Genomic DNA, 15,831 nt, shown 5'->3' on the forward strand with positions numbered 1-15,831 from the left:
CTGGTATCAGCAGCTCGCCTCCACGCAGAAGATGCCCTTGTCTGCCCACATCCTGCTTTTCTGATCTTATTGTCCTAATAGCTGCAACACTGCAGACATGCAGACATTTCCTCCTCTTCCTGATGCCTGAAGATAAAGAGGGCGCCAGGTGAGCCTCCTTGCATCTCTGAGGCACCACTGAAAAGGACTGTTCTCCTGCTATCCCCTCCTGGCGCTCCCACAGAGGGGGACACACAGAGAAGGGCTTTAGATGGCAGTCGCAGGGTCCCTATAGTCTCTCACCAGGCCATAGCTCACTAACCTGGTGCCCTCCAAGTATGACATCCATCAGCCCCAACCAGCTGCTGGGAGTCAGATATTTGAAGATGGCTATCCCATCTCCTCTCAGTCTTTTCTTTTCCTGGCTGAACATACTCCACTCCTTCAACTGCTCCTCATCAGGCTTGGTTTCCAGACCCTTGATCCTCTTGGTTGCTCACCTAGTATCCTGATCAAAGAGAGTGTGACAAATAACTCACATGGTGGAACTTCATGATGTTTGCAAACACACCAGTAAATGAAAGATCAGTCCCAAACGTTCATGCCAATTTGTATAACAAACAATTCTTTTTATTTGCTTCTTGCTATTATATAATGCTGTAAGAGAATAACTAGGTTCACATGGTGGTTTTGCCAGGAACAAAGTTAATACAGTTGATTAGGCATGAATAATTTCTGTTGCTCTACCAACAGGTTCTGAAATTCTGTTGCTCTAACACCTGGTTCTGAAATGCTGGGAAAGAACAGTTAAGAATGTTTAAATAATAATAATAATGAAAAATATACTTGAAAACAATTTCTAACCCAATGGACATACAGAGCAGGGTAAAACTCTCCAGGGAAAAGGCTTGTTGAAAAAAGAATGTATTCAACAGGACTGGGAAAGGCACTAGGGAGGGAGTTTCAAAAGGAAGATGGCACTGTTCCCATGTTGTACAAAATGGACCTCATGAGATGGTATCTGCAGGAATTCCTCTCTGGCAGAGGAAAATAACAGGCTGGGATATAAGAGATATAAGCGGTGAGACAATATCCCAGGTATCCAGCTGCTTAGGGCTTAGGGCAGGCTTCCTCAAAGTTGGTCCTCCAGATGTTTTTGGCCTACAACTCCCATGATCCCTTGCTAGCAGGACCAGTGGTCAAGGATGATGGGAACCGCAGAGTCTCAATGTCAGGGAACTGCCATTGGAGCCAGAGGGAGAGGGAGGGCTCCAGAGGGATTCCGGAGAGTGTCCCGGGAGGGAGAGAAGCAGCCCATCTTCTGGGGAAGGAAATCAGCGTAACACTAGTGGAGAAGGGGGGCAGATGGGGGAATCGGCGAGGGGGCTCCATGACTCCTCGCCGGAGACCAGCGGGGAGAGCACGGGTCCTCCGCTGCCCACAGCCTCCCTGCGCAGAAGGCTTCTGCGCAGGGAGAGTAGGCGGAGACTAGGCGTCAAAGAGCTTCTTTGCTGGAAGAAGTTCAAGAAACGCCCACTGATGGATTCTGCCAGCGATTGAGACAGCCACGGGTGAGTGGCTGTCCGGACAGAAAGGTTTCACTCAGGCAACCCACCAGGTGTGGCGCCGATTTACGCACGAGCAACCCCTAGAACCGTTACAGCCGAGTTTGAGGAAGCCTGGCTTAGGGCCACCAACTTGAAAGGTAGACAATTTCTAGGCTGGTCTGTCCACTGGCTCCTGACCCTAGGTGCTCACAGTTGTGTTTCTCAGGTTCCCCTTGCCGTGTCCTTTTTTGAGGAAGAGGTATAATAGGAAAGGAGCAACAACAAGGAGTTTGCTGGCCAGAATAAGTCCAATACAGAGACCGAAGGGGGACAGCTGAAAATGACCTGCAAGGGAGAAGACAGGAGATTTAACACCAAAGACTCTGGCAAAGTAATCTTCAGAGAACTTACAGTAGAAAGGCAGTAAAGAGCAAGCTGCTGATCTTAACATTTCACTGAGATTGGAGAGTTTTGGGTGAGATGCTAGCTCTGAATTGGACACCTGAGCTATCAATCCAGATCCCCACTTTCTGGTGTTCTCCTTATATGGTGTCATTCTGCAAGATTTTGGTGGCAGGCTGTCTGGCTTTCTTTGACAGCGTCTTGAGCCCCAGATTGGTCTGAGCTGCCCTGGATTGACCCATCTGCTTCAGATCAATCCAGAAATGCACTGAACTGGGGCCAGCATCAAAATGTCGCCTTGAACTCTGATAATGGCTCCTGCTTTCCTGGATGGGGGTTAGAGTTGGGTATGTGAATGTGCAGAGAAAGTAGTATATTTTACAAAGGCTGATTTGTTGCCCCACAAACATTTGCCTCAGGCCCCTCCTGCCAATGGCATGTGGCCCTCATAAAGTTTCCTGGAAACCAATTCCACCAAGGGCACCCCAAACATTTTTGGTTCCAAGGCCAGATTTGGAAAGCTAAGAATGTGCGCTGCAGGCAACAAAAGAACCCCAATGCATTTCACAAAAGAAAGACTGGTGGTGGTCAGGATCCTTCTCCAAAATGAGAAGAGGCAAGTGCGTCTTCTTGGGCATCAAGGTGGGCATACCACAAAGCACTATGTAGGGATCCTTTGATCTATACCAAGCAGGAAGCAGCTTTGGCCTCCAAACATGGCTGAATTTCAACTCCCATCACCCCCCACCATTAGTCATGTTCGCAGGGGCTGATGGGAGCTGTAGTTCTGGAGGACTAACCAGCTCCCATATCTGGTCTACACTAACTAGCAGGGCCTCTCCAGGGTCTTGGGCAGAAGCCTTTTTCCTGGGAACTACTGCATGGAACAAAGGGACACGGGTGGCGCTGTGGGTTAAACCACAGAGCCTAGGACTTGTCGATCAGAAGGTCGGTGGTTCGAATACCGGCAACGGGGTGAGCTCCCGTTGCTCGGTCCCTGCTCCTGCTAACCTAGCAGTTCGAAAGCACGTCAAAGTGCAAGTAGATAAATACCGGCGGGAAGGTAAACGGCGTTTCTGTGTGCTGCTCTGGTTTGCCAGAAGCGGCTTAGTCATGCTGGCCACGTGACCCAGAAGCTGTACGCCGGTTCTCTCGGCCAATAAAGCAAGATGAGCGCCGCAACCCCAGAGTCGGTCACAACTGGACCTAATGGTCAGGGGTCCCTTTACCTTACTGCATGGAGCATGGTTGCTCTTCCGATGAGCTGTAGATCCTCACCTTTAGTGGTCTGAAGATAAGAAGACCAGCACACAGGCAGACATACGTGTTGACAAAAAAGCAAACATGGATTGAGGGATGCGGGCCAAAAACCACGAAAATATGGTGTCAGACCCACATTTACCTAGCTCCATACTGATGCTTTCACTTCCTTCAGTCGGCACCCTGATGTTCAGCATTGACGTCTCAGTCGCTACAGGCTGAGAGTTTTGCGTAACCAGGCAAGTAAATGCAGACTGGTTCCTTTCTTCCGTGGCATTCAGCTTCAGGGAGCTCCTGAGGGTGAATGTCCCATCCCCGTTCTGGGCCATGGGCTCAGCCGTTCCTGTTTCACTCAGGCTGCTGTTCAGAGTCAAGGCCAAGGTTGTGTCTTCTGGGTAAAACCCTTCCGCGCTGCAGCTGAAGGTCACCGATTCGTTCAGCGGGACGGGGTTGGCTGGGTTGGCTTCCAGCTTCACTCTGGGTGGAACTGTATGGACACAGGCAAAGAAATCTGCATCAGGACCATGCTGTTCCTGAGAGGGAATAGCTCCTGGAATCTCAAGTGTGCTGGAATTGCATTCCTCCTGACAGAGGTATATATGATTATGCACAGGGTGGGAAAAATGTAGGATTGGGCTTCTCATGCCTACTACACAGCTTAAGCAAATGTGGCCTCACCCCCTCCTTGAGATCAAGACCCTTAGACATGGGCGTAGCCAGGATTTTTGTTAGGGGGGCAGAACCTCAGTTAGCTATATATTTTTATTGATTTTTATTTAGGGGGCAGCTGCCCTTCCCTGCCCCCCTTGGCTATGCCCAAGGGGTCTTGGACATTGAAAAATGCTTGGAGTCGGGAGTGGATTTCATGCTCTTTACTCAGCTCATAGTGGTGAGGAGGAATGGAAGTTCCTCCAGAATGTCTGCTTTATAGACATTATTTACACAATGGGCCCCATGTGATTGGCTAATTCCGGGATTCACCTGTAGGCCAATCAGGTTGCAGATTCACTTCCACCTGGAGCTGGATTGGGTGGCTCCTCTGGACCAATCAGACTGCTGCATTCTGAATCCTATTGTTCTAGGACCAATCAGACTGCTGCATTTTGGATCCTATTCAACTCAGTACCTAACAGACATCAAGAGCTGTGCTGGCTGGGGCAGATGGGAATTATAGTTCAAAATGTCGGGAAGATACCAGGTTGGCAAATGGGTGATCTATGGAGGCCCATTAAGATATCAGTGTCAGGTGGTCTTGGTTGGATGCTACTGTCCATGTCTACAGTGGAGTCTGGGCAGGCATCAATCAAACATCTAATATCTCTCTCTCTTTTTTTTTAGAATAATATTTATTAACCATTTAAACACTACAAAAAATAAAAACAATACAATACAACACAAAAACACTACACAACACCAGCACATTTAAACTAACAAAACAACAATAAAAAAACCAATTTAAAACACATCAAATAGTTTCAGTATCATATCTTTCATTCACTTATTTCCGCAACCTCCTCACACCTCCCTTTTTGTATTCCACTTCTATTAACTGTTTCAGCAATTCCTTTCCATCTTTCTCTGTTTTCTATCCTATAATTATCTTAACACATTCTAACCTTATTTTTTCCTTTGATACTCTATTAATCTATTTATACTTAATTCCTTATAACATTTCTACTAAAGCCATATAACTTCATTCCAACATTTTTCTAACATTCATTAATTTTGCAGTATTTCCGTAAATAATCTTTAAACTTTTTCCAGTCTTCTTCCACTGACTCTTCTCCCTGGTCTCGGATTCTGCCAGTCATTTCCGCCAGTTCCATATAGTCCATCAACTTCATCTGCCATTCTTCCCGGGTGGGTAAATCTTGTGTCTTCCAGTACTTCGCGATGAGTATTCTTGCTGCTATTGTTGCATACATGAAAAATGTTCTATCCTTCTTTGGCACCAAGTCAAACATCTAATCTCCTTCAGAATTGGTGCTTGCCTGAGCCTTGGCCTCTGTCTTAGTAGCAGGAATCGCATTTCCCTTCAATGAAAATATCTACGCACCAAAGTGAATGCTACATGCATACCAGTGGCTCTTTTTTCTTAGTCCTTTGTGAGGAGAAATTGGGTGAAGCAGCAGCATGGGAGGCAGAAGGAGCACCTGACCCCTTGCCCTGCCACTTGACTTTGTGGGATGTAATCCACTGGGAGCAGTCAAATACAACATTCCTTGTTTTGCTAGAGTGGACATGCAAGGGAATGTTTGGTCCAGCCAGTCGAAACTTCCTGTTCCTCCTGGGCTGGAACATCCTTCCTCTTGCATGTGACTAGTGGGTGGGTGTTACCTTTCCAGACCAGGTAAAAGGACAAGGCGTGCTGCCACTCTCCTTCTTTTCCATCTTCCTTTCGTCCTGCGAACTTCCTGGAATGAACTGCTGGACTGCTAGTATGCAGTCACTAGGTAAATCTCCCTTATGGGGTAAACCTGTTAGTATAAGTTTGGAACTTTAAGCCTTAAGCCTGCCTTCAGGGATCACACTGTGCTCTGCCTGATTGTGAGTAAACTTTTTTTTTCTTGCTTATCAATAAGATTGTGGTGTCTTTATTCTTTTAGGAGAGATTCAAGGGGTCTTACCAAGAAAATATTAGAACACATTTCAATCTGGACAAGCCAGATGGAATTGCGTATTGTCCTCCCAATGGACCCTGGAGCCAGTGGCGTAGCGTGGGGGGTGCAGGGGGGGCCGGCCGCACTGGGCGCTACATCTGGGGGGGGCGCTTTCGCTGCCTCCGGAGTCGCCGAAGAGCCTCGGGCGCAGGCTGTAGCAGAGCCCCATGTCTCGCGGAACCGACGAGCTGTGCATGCGTCCTGGCTGAAGGCGTCCGGCAGGCAGCGGCTCTCAGCGCTCGCTGTGGTCCCCGCACATCAGGGCCGCGGAGGGCGCACCAGGCAGCCCCTCCTCACAGCCCTGCCGCCGTCGCCGCCGCTGCTGCAGCTGCTGGACCATGTTGCATTTTCCTCGCCTCTCTGCTCTCCTCCTCCTCTGGGCAAGCGGCGTCGTTTGGGCGGCAGTGCCAGCGGCAACTCACCTCAGATCACCTGACACGGACCCGCCCCCGCCGCCATGGCTACCTTACCGTAAATACCCCAGCCCAGGCAGCAGCAAGAAGAAGCTGGCAGCGGTGGCAGGTTAGGGGTTAGGGGCGCAAATTACTTGCCTTGCCCCGGGTGCTGACAACCCACGCTACGCCGCTGCCTGGAGCACCAACCTGCTCATCTCTCTTTCTCCCTGGCATCCAAGACCCACAGCTTCTTCCCCTTCCTTGCAATGATCTGCCACCCCACAGCCAGACCCCCACCAGTCTCTGTACCTCGTAGGATGTCTCCAAGTTTGAAAAACTCCCGCAGGGGACTCCGCAAGGTCTCGTGTTCAATCTGGCAGATGAGCTGGGACTTCACATTGTCTCTTGTGAGTGGCACCTGTGCGGTGCTCAGCACTTGGTAGGAGATGCTGTCTCCTTCTGGCAGAACGGTGGGCTCTGGGGACACGACCCTGGTGTTGTCCTTCAGCCAAGTGACTTTGATGGCTCGGGGGGAGAATCCATCCGACGTGCACATGAAAGTCGCTGAGGTCCCAGATAACACTCTGCTCTTGGGACCCTCGATAGATGGCTGGGATGGCGTGGCTGTGGGGGAAAGAGTGACATCACCTGTCATTCCCTGCGGGATGCGGCCCATCCCCAATCCAAAGGGAAATCCTTTGGGGGGCCAGTGGGCCCTTTTGGAATTTTGAGGGTGTTCTGCGGGCACCAGTCACAAAATGGCTGCCTGGGTGCAGGAGGAAGAGGGAAGGGGGCACAACACAGAATGTCTGTCACATCTAAAAGCAGCAAAAAAAGGGAAGACCACAAAATGATGTGGGCATAGAGTTGGAAGGGATCCCGAGGGTCATCTAGTCCAACCCCCTGCAATGCAGGAATATGAGCTGTCCCCTATAGGAAGTGAACCTGCAACCTTGGCATTAGCAGCACCATGCCAACTGAGCTGTCCAGGGTGACAATGGTTCTATCAATAGTAAAAAAGGTCCTTTCATCGGCCACCACTGTGCTTCATCAGAGAGAGATGCTCTTTGCTCCTCTCCCTCTTCCCTCAAATGCCCAAATTATTAACAGATCAATTAGGAAATCAGACCACGCTGGGGGGTGGAGTCTTTATTCCCACGGAGAGCAGGAGTCCTGAGAGCAGGACTTGCTAGAGGGGAAACATGACCACCTGGCCCCTGGGACTCCCTCAGGCCACACCCCTTCTTCCCAGGCCATGCCCTCATTGGTCCTGATTTGCTGGCCTGGTAAAATTTCACATTGGTCACTCTCCCACTTTTTGACTCTATCCCATCCACTGGCACGACCAATTCAGCCAGCTAGCCCTGGGGATTATCTAATTGATTTTTGAACTTTATTGTTATTTATGTTTTTATACTGTATTTTATGCTGCTTTTATAATTAAGTGTTTTAAACTGTTTTAAATTTGTTGTTAGCTGCCCCGAGCCCGGTTTTGGAATTGGGAAGGGCGGGGTATAAATAAATAAATAAATAAATAAATAAATAAATAAATAAAGTGCCCCTTTGAAATTGACCAGTAGGGAATAGAGTCCTTAGGATGAAAAAGGTTGTCATCTCCCCCCCCCCCCAACTCGCCCCACAATAGGCTCTCCATTGGGCTGTAGTTCTGTACCGGTTAAATTTTCGTTGCACGCAGATGGTTATAAGTGTAGATTTTCAAAGCATGAAAAGCAGCTTTGGGACCCTTGGGGAAGGGGAAGGAAATAGATTTTTGTGCAGAAAACCTCCCAGCAGGGAAGGAGTGATGTGCCCTTTCTCCCCTCATCAGTGCTTCACTCAAACATCCCGCCCACCAAGGCTATTTTTCACTTTTCAAAAAAGGTCCCAGCCTCATTAGATGCCTTTGCTTTTCTACATAATGTGGAGCTTCTGGGGTGAGGGGGGCAGATAGTCCTCCTTGGAAACAAAGAGAAATTGAGGGATACTTACCAATCACGGAAACCTCAGTGCCCACTCCCGATTTCCATTCTGTTTCTTGGGATCCTGCCCTGTACTTGACACAGTAATAGGTCCCGGCATCCTCAGGTCGGATGTTGCTGATGCGGATGCTGAAGTCTGTTTCTGATCCAGAAACAACCCTGGTCACGCGGGAGTGATACTGTCCTCTTTCACTGTAAATGGGCTGCTTTCTGTCCGACCCCTTGTGCCATTTTACTTGTCCTGGTGGGCCCGTTCCACTTACTGTACACGTCAGAGTGAGGGTCTCTCCTGCGGACACACACAAGGGTCCTGGGAGCTGCAGAACTTCCAAATCTTGGCCTTTGGCACCTGCACCAAAATGAGTAGCACGTAACCTCCAACATTTCTCTGATGAAAACAGGGACCTCCTATTCCTTAATAATGATTTTACTATTTATACCCCGCCCTTCTGACTGGGTTGCCCCAGACACTCTGGGCAGCTTCCAACATATATAAAAATATAATAAAACATTAAACATAAAAAAATACCTTCCTCATGCACGACTGCCTTCAGACAGCTCAGGGGTTGGAGAATTCCATCCCCTCCAACATTTATCCAATGAAAATAGGGACGTCCTAAGGGAAAGCAGATGGGAAGCGGATGGCTCTGTGGGTTAAACCACAGAGCCTAGGACTTGTCAATCAGAAGGTCGGTGGTTCAAATCCCCACGATGGGGTGAGCTCCCGTTGCTCGGTCACAGCTCCTGCCAACCTAGCAGTTTGAAAGCACGTCAAAGTGCAAGTAGATAAATAGGTGCCGCTCCGGCGGGAAGGTAAACAGCGTTTCCGTGCGCTGCTCTGGTTTGCCAGAAGCAGCTTAGTCATGCTGGCCACATGACCCGGAAGCTGTACGCCGGCTCCCTCGGCCAGTAAAGTGAGATGAGTGCTGGACCTAATGGTCAGGGGTCCTTTTACCTTTACCTTTAAGGAAAAGCAGGACATTCTGCAATGAAATTAGAAACCAAGATGGCTTCTGTAAATGCAGGACTGTCCTTTGGAAATAGGGACACTTGGAGGATCTGATAACACCTTCTTCTTCTTTTTCTCCAGACTTTGGGTTGTATCAAACATTGTGTGTGAGTGAAACAGTACTGGATTGAACCCTGTGGAGGCCCCTAGGCAGTCAAAAAAATAATAATGGGGGGGGGGGGTCCTCGCAAATTATCTCCTAGTACTTGATTGTAATTTTCTTTCAAGATCAAGTCAATATTGTTTGATCCCTTGTCATGGGGCCCCTGAAAGGTGTGGGGCCCCTAGGTCAGTTCCTGGCTGTTTGGAGTGAACTGTCTTTCACCCATGGGGCAGAGCTTCGTTTTCTGCTTCTCCCCCTAGCAGTCCCGAGTGCACCTTGAAATCTGCTTCAGAGGGTTAGAGCAGAATTTGAGAGTCCATAAGGGGTGGCAGAAATGGAGGCAGTGAGAGGATTTTACTTTCTTGGGCTCCATGATCACTGCAGATGGTGACAGCAGCCAGGAAATTAAAAGACGCCTGCTTCTTGGGAGAAAAGCAATGACAAACCTAGACAGCATCCTAAAAAGCAGAGACATCACCTTGCCGACACAGGTCTGTATAATTAAAGCTACAGTTTTTCCAGTAGTGATGTATGGAAGTTAGAGCTGGATCATAAAGAAGGCTGATCTCCGAAGAATTGATGCTTTTGAATTATGCTGCTAGAGGAGACTCTTGAGAGTCCCATGGACTGCAAGAAGATCAAACCTCTCCATTCTGAAGGAAATCAACCCTGAATGCTCACTAGAAGGACAGATCCTGAAGCTGAAGCTCCAAGCCTTTGGCCACCTCATGAGAAGAGAAGACTCCCTGGAAAAGACTGTGGGAGGCAGTGGAAGACAGGAGTGCCTGGCGTGCTCTGGTCCAGGGGGTCACGAAGAGTTGGACACGACTAAACAACAACAACAACCATTGTTCTGGGTCCCTCCTGGGTGTGGTGAGTGAGCACCCTGTTGCAACAGTTAATAAAGATCAGGCTTACTAGCTGCCTTGCTTCTCTCAATATACTCCAGTTGGCCTCTGTTATTTTCTCCCACCGATAGGGGACCCACTTAAGGACTCTATATGGGCTCTTGGATACCCCATAAGGGGAAAGAAGCAGTTTTTTCTTATGTAAACATGAAATCTGTTCACGGAGAATAATTGATGGATAATTGGGGTGGGGAATGGTTTCCACTCTAACCACAGTCCTCTAACCTGAATATTTTGTTTGAAAAGCTACAAAGCCGTGATTTAAAAAAGAAGAACAAAGACAAATCTTGCCTTGTGTTTTATTACTTTGTTACATTGAAAGCAGGAATGGGGAACCTATGGGGAAGATCTGAAAATGGGGCGTTCACTGTTGCAAAATTGGGGAAGCATTGCAATTCATCTTCAGAAACAACAGAATCAATGTCCTATGAGAGAACTTATTGTCAAGGCCTGACTTTTCATCGAAATATACAAGTTCAATATAATGCAGACTCTGGAGACTATGAGATATGCTTATGAATACTGAAAGGACTGGTCCCTCCAAATTTGCCACCTTTGGTCATGTCCACCACTAGTGCCTATAGCATTATTCTATTATTATTATTATTATTATTATTATTATTATTATTATTACTACTTCACAAAAGTTACCCAAAGCTACTTACAAGCACTATCTAAACACTAAAGCCAATTGCAAGAAACACAAGCATTAAAAATCTAGAAAATACATCTCTACAAATGCAAGTTGGGTCTAACAGATCTGGCAACACTAAAAAAGGCCACAAGTACTTGAAACCTTCTACTTCAAGGCCCAAAAGGTCAGGTAAAAAGGGAGAGCATTCCACGAATGTGGAGCCACCACTGAAAAGGCCCCTTATATCGCAGGCACTCCCATAATAGAGGCACACAGAGAAGGACCTCAGCTGACAGCCACAAGTTCCCTATCTTTTCTTGCTACACCGAGGCTCACCAACCTGGTGCCCTCCAATTCCCAAATATATTGGGGGCACCAGAGTGGCAATTTCTGGAAAGTTGTAGCTCATACTGGACTTCACCATACCTAGAAATCTGTGCTAGCCTGCAAGTTCAATGTCTACCTTTCAACACTCACCGAACATTTGCAGGAGAAGGAGCAGCAGCAGAAATGAGTGAGGAGCTGCAGAGAAGGAGCGCAAAGCAGCCATCCGGGTGACAGAAAGGAAACCCTTCTGTGCTGTGTCTGAGCTCAACCTTTTTACATCAGATGTTGCCTCCGCAGAAAGGAAGAGGAAACGGTTGCTTCATCTAGTTCCCAGCAATCCTGTTTAGATTATTTAAAAGCCCCCAAAATTGCACAAGAGATGGAGGTTGCAGGTCACAGAATCACAGAACTGCAGAGTTGAAAGGGACCCCGCGGTTCATCTAGTCCAGGGGTCAGCAAACCTTTTCTGCAGGGGCCTGATCCACTGTTCCTCAGACCATGTGGTGGGCCAGACCATAGCTGTCAACTTACAGATTTGAAAATAAGGGACCAGCAGGCAAAATAAGGGATTTTGCTTAGCTTATACAGAAATCCGGCACTGATGGAGCCAGGCTGCTTTGGCTGCGAGTGACTGTGTTTGGCAGGGGGTTGGACTAGATGATCCTAAGGGTCTACAACTCCCACCAAAGAAGAGTGGCAGACAAAACTGATGAACGATGTCCAGATGGCAAAGCTTACAGGCAGAACTAGAAACCAGGAAGAGGACCTCTTTAATAAAGAATGGGGAAAGTTTATAATTTAGTTGAAAAGCTATTGTAAAGAGTTACATACATTGGTAGGATTGACAGAAAACTTGTAGTAAAAATTTGAACTGTGGATGATTTATAAAAATAGAGTTATGAAAGGGATGAAGAGGGGTAAATTACTACATTAAGATGCTGCACTGGTTGGAGGGGATGCTAAGCAGCACATCGGGGCTGCCGCTATCCTGGTGCAAGGAGTTCCATCAGCCCTTCCCCGCCAGAGAGAGAGGGAGGGAGACTCTCGCCCATGCTGTCCACGAGCCTGGCATGAGGTAGTTGCGGCGAGGCCGTGGCCACTGAAGTACCGCCCTTCTGTGTCCCTCCCCATCCCCCCCTCTTCCTCCTCCCTCAGGCTGCCTCCTCAGCCGCTGCTGCCACCTCCGGCTTCCCCTGGCAGCGTGGCGGAAGTCTTGCAGGAAAGGGGCTGCCTGCCTGACCACCGCCACCCGTCTCCTCACAACGCACCCCTGAGGGGGGGGAAGGGAGAGACCGAGACACGGCAGCTCATGCGCACCCTCTCTCTCGCGGTGGAGGACCCCAAGCTGCTGCTTCCCTCCCGAGCCGGGCGAGCATGAAAACCGGGAAATTTAAGGGACATCATCAATCCCGGACAGCAGTGGGAAACGGCGCTGGGATAAGGGAGTTTCCTGCCAAATGAGGAACGGTTGACAGCTATGGGCCAGACTATTTTGGGGTGGGAGGGAGGGGAAATGAATGAATTCCTATGCCCCACAAATAACCCAGAGAGGCATTTTAAATAAAAGCACCCATTCTACTCATGTAAAACACCAGACAGGCCCCACAAATAACCCAGAGATGCATTTTAAATGAAAGGACACATTCTACTCATGTAAAAACTGTTAGGATATAGTTCCGTTCCACCTTAAAAGGGTACAGGCATGACTGTTGTGTTCAATGCTTGTTTACTTCCAGCACGTGCTGGGAACTTCCGTTTCTATATTGCTTTTGCTTTTAGCTGCTGTTTTGCTGGACACGAAGGGAAGCAGACAGGTTTTTTCCTTTGTTCCTGAACTATGCTAAAGAAATGCTGCAAATATGCTTACATATTTCTCTGTCCGCCACTTCTGCTGTGAGAAGATTTACTGTATTTTTTGCTCCATAAGATGCAGCTGACCATAAGATGGACCTAGTTTTTAGAGGAGGAGAACAAGCAAAAAAAAATATTCTGAACTAAACAATGGATGCATAATTTTTGTGGCTCATGCTGTGGCCACAGACATGTGATCTGATGGTGAATTTGGGGTGACTCAATGCAAAAATCCTGAGGACCCATGTGGATCTGTGCTTTGTAACCACGTTTTTGCACCATTGCGGCCCCACACAACAGTGGGTGCGTGATTTTTTTGGTGCAGGCTGTAGCCATGGACATGCTATGTGATCTGATGGTGAATTTGGGATGACTCAATGTAAAAATCCTGAGGATCCATGGGCTTTTACCTCCCCCCCCGGCAGCCTCCGCTAGCGTCCCTTATCTCCCTCCTGATCGCTTACTGATCAGCTGCTTCCTTTCAACACTCCCTTCCCTCTTATTTGCCTTAGTGTCTTTTCCTTAGCTGGATCAGTTTTTTGCTCCCCCTTTTCTTCTAATTTATCTCCTTATTGCTCTAGTCTTCCTGTTTCCGCCCTTTGCAAGTTTGCTGTCTTTACCACCCCCCTCCCAGGAAGCCTCCTTTATCTCTAGCGTCCCTTATCTCTCTTCCCGATCGACAAATGATCAGTGGCTTTGTTTCAACACCCGCTTCCCTCTTTCAAAAAAACCCCCCATGATCTGCTTTTTGCCCCTGGGCAATTCAGCTCCGGGCACCACGCATTCACTCCATAAGACACACAGACATTTCCCCTTACTTTGTAGGAAGAAAAAAGTGTGTCTTATGGAGCAAAAAATACGGTATCCACTCTGCTGATAGAGCGTGCATGGGTTTCTAAACGTATCTGAGGGTCTCTAAACGTACCTGTTCCAAGGGAGACCGGTGATCGTCCAGCTGCTGGCCGGTGGCTGGAGCCAGCTGGGGGCCTGCCTGATGCCCTCGTCTCCCCGGAAGTATCCCAACAAAAACATGCTGATTCCTGGACTGTCCGCGGGCCAGATTGGGCCGCATCCGGCCCCTGGACCTTAGGTTGCCTACCCCAATCTAGTCCAACTGCCAGCAATGCTGGAATCTCAGCTAAAGCATCCATGACAGATGGCCATCCAAACTCTGTTTAAAAACCTCCAAAGAATGAGAGTCCACAACTTCCCGAGGGAGACTGTTCCACTGTCAAACAGCTCTTGCTGTCAGTAAGGTCTTCCTGGTGTTTAGTCAGAATCTCCTTTTGTAAATTGAAGCCACTGGTTCGAGTCCTACCTTCCAGATAAACTGTCAGTTTGCATTTCTTAGTGCAGAAAGTATTGATCTGATGTGTAGAGAGCTTTCCTATTCTAATTAATTCAAGAGGGTTCTGGAAGCTTCTGGAAGCTTCTCTGTGTGAAAGCAGAAGGTTTCTGATGTTTGGGTTATTCCTTCAAAGAAGCTGAGTACAGCTGGCATAAACTGATTCTGTTCTCTCTTCTGTCAAGGTCATGCTGACTATAATAAGAGGCCAGAAGGAGCCTGGGCTTCACTTTCTCTTTCTGTCTCTTTTACTCCTGATGTGGTATTCTGTATACAGTGGTACCTCTGGATACAAATGGGATCCATTCCGGAGCCCCATTCGCATCCTGAAGTGAACGCAACCCGCATCTGCGTGTGTGCTGGTCGCATTTCACCGCTTCCGTGTATGCGCATGACATCATTTTGTCCATCTGCGCATGCGCGAGCGGTGAATCCTGGAAGAATTACAAGCCTGGTAGATGAAGGGAACGCAGTGGATGTAGCCTACCTTGATTTCAGCAAAGCATTTGACAAGGTGCCCCATGATATTCTTGTAAAGAAGCTGGTAAAATGCAGACTTGACTATGCTACCACTCAGTGGATTTGTAACTGGCTGACTGACCAAACCCAAAGGGTTCCTCTTCATCCTGGAGAAGAGTGACTAGTGGGGTGCCACAGGGTTCTGTCTTGGGCCTGGTCTTATTCAACATCTTTATCAACGACTTGGATGATGGACTCAAGGGCATCCTGATCAAATTTGCAGATGACTCCAAACTGGGAGGGGTGGCGAACACCCCAGAGGACAGGATCACACTTCAAAACGACCTTGACAGATTAGAGAACTGGGCCAAAACGAACAAGATGAATTTTAACAGGGAGAAATGTAAAGTATTGCACTTGGGTAAAAAAAATGAGAGGCACAAATACAAGATGGGTGACACCTGGCTTGAGAGCAGTACATGTGAAAAGGATCTAGGAGTCTTGGTTGACCACAAACTTGACATGAGCCAACAGTGTGACACGGCAGCTAAAAAAGCCAATGCAATTCTGGGCTGCATCAATAGGAGTATAGCATCTAGATCAAGGGAAGTAATAGTGCCACTGTATTCTGCTCTGGTCAGACCTCACCTGGAGTACTGTGTCCAGTTCTGGGCACCACAGTTCAAGAAGGACACGGACAAACTGGAACGTGTCCAGAGGAGGGCAACCAAAATGGTCAAAGGCCTGGAAAGGATGCCTTATGAGGAACGGCTAAGGGAGCTGGGCATGTTTAGCCTGGAGAAGAGGAGGTTAAGGGGTGATATGATAGCCATGTTCAAATATATAAAAGGATGTCACATAGAGGAGGGAGAAAGGTTGTTTTCTGCTGCTCCAGAGAAGCGGACACGGAGCAATGGTTCCAAACTACAAGAAAGAAGATTCCACCTAAACATTAGGAAGAACTTCCTGACAG

At 48.1% G+C, this 15,831-nt stretch overlaps 1 protein-coding gene across 1 annotated transcript in view; it reads right to left on the minus strand.

The window, feature by feature from the left end:
* The window catches only part of LOC309344981 (signal-regulatory protein beta-1-like), a 134,900-nt gene extending 123,403 nt beyond the window's left edge, over positions 1 to 11,497 (minus strand). Inside the window, exons 1-5 of the mRNA XM_081867965.1 lie at positions 11,354 to 11,497; positions 8,233 to 8,571; positions 6,553 to 6,867; positions 3,331 to 3,675; positions 1,635 to 1,871 (exon numbers count right to left, since the gene is read on the minus strand). Coding sequence (XP_081724091.1) covers positions 1,726 to 1,871; positions 3,331 to 3,675; positions 6,553 to 6,867; positions 8,233 to 8,571; positions 11,354 to 11,426 — 1,218 coding nt within the window. The 5' untranslated portion in view covers positions 11,427 to 11,497 and the 3' untranslated portion in view covers positions 1,635 to 1,725. The remainder of the gene's footprint in view (positions 1 to 1,634; positions 1,872 to 3,330; positions 3,676 to 6,552; positions 6,868 to 8,232; positions 8,572 to 11,353) is intronic.
* Between the last annotated feature and the right edge of the window lie 4,334 nt (positions 11,498 to 15,831).

This window comes from Podarcis erhardii (assembly GCF_964252035.2).
Source record: "Podarcis erhardii genome assembly, chromosome: 6".
Classification (NCBI taxonomy): Eukaryota; Metazoa; Chordata; class Lepidosauria; order Squamata; family Lacertidae; genus Podarcis; species Podarcis erhardii.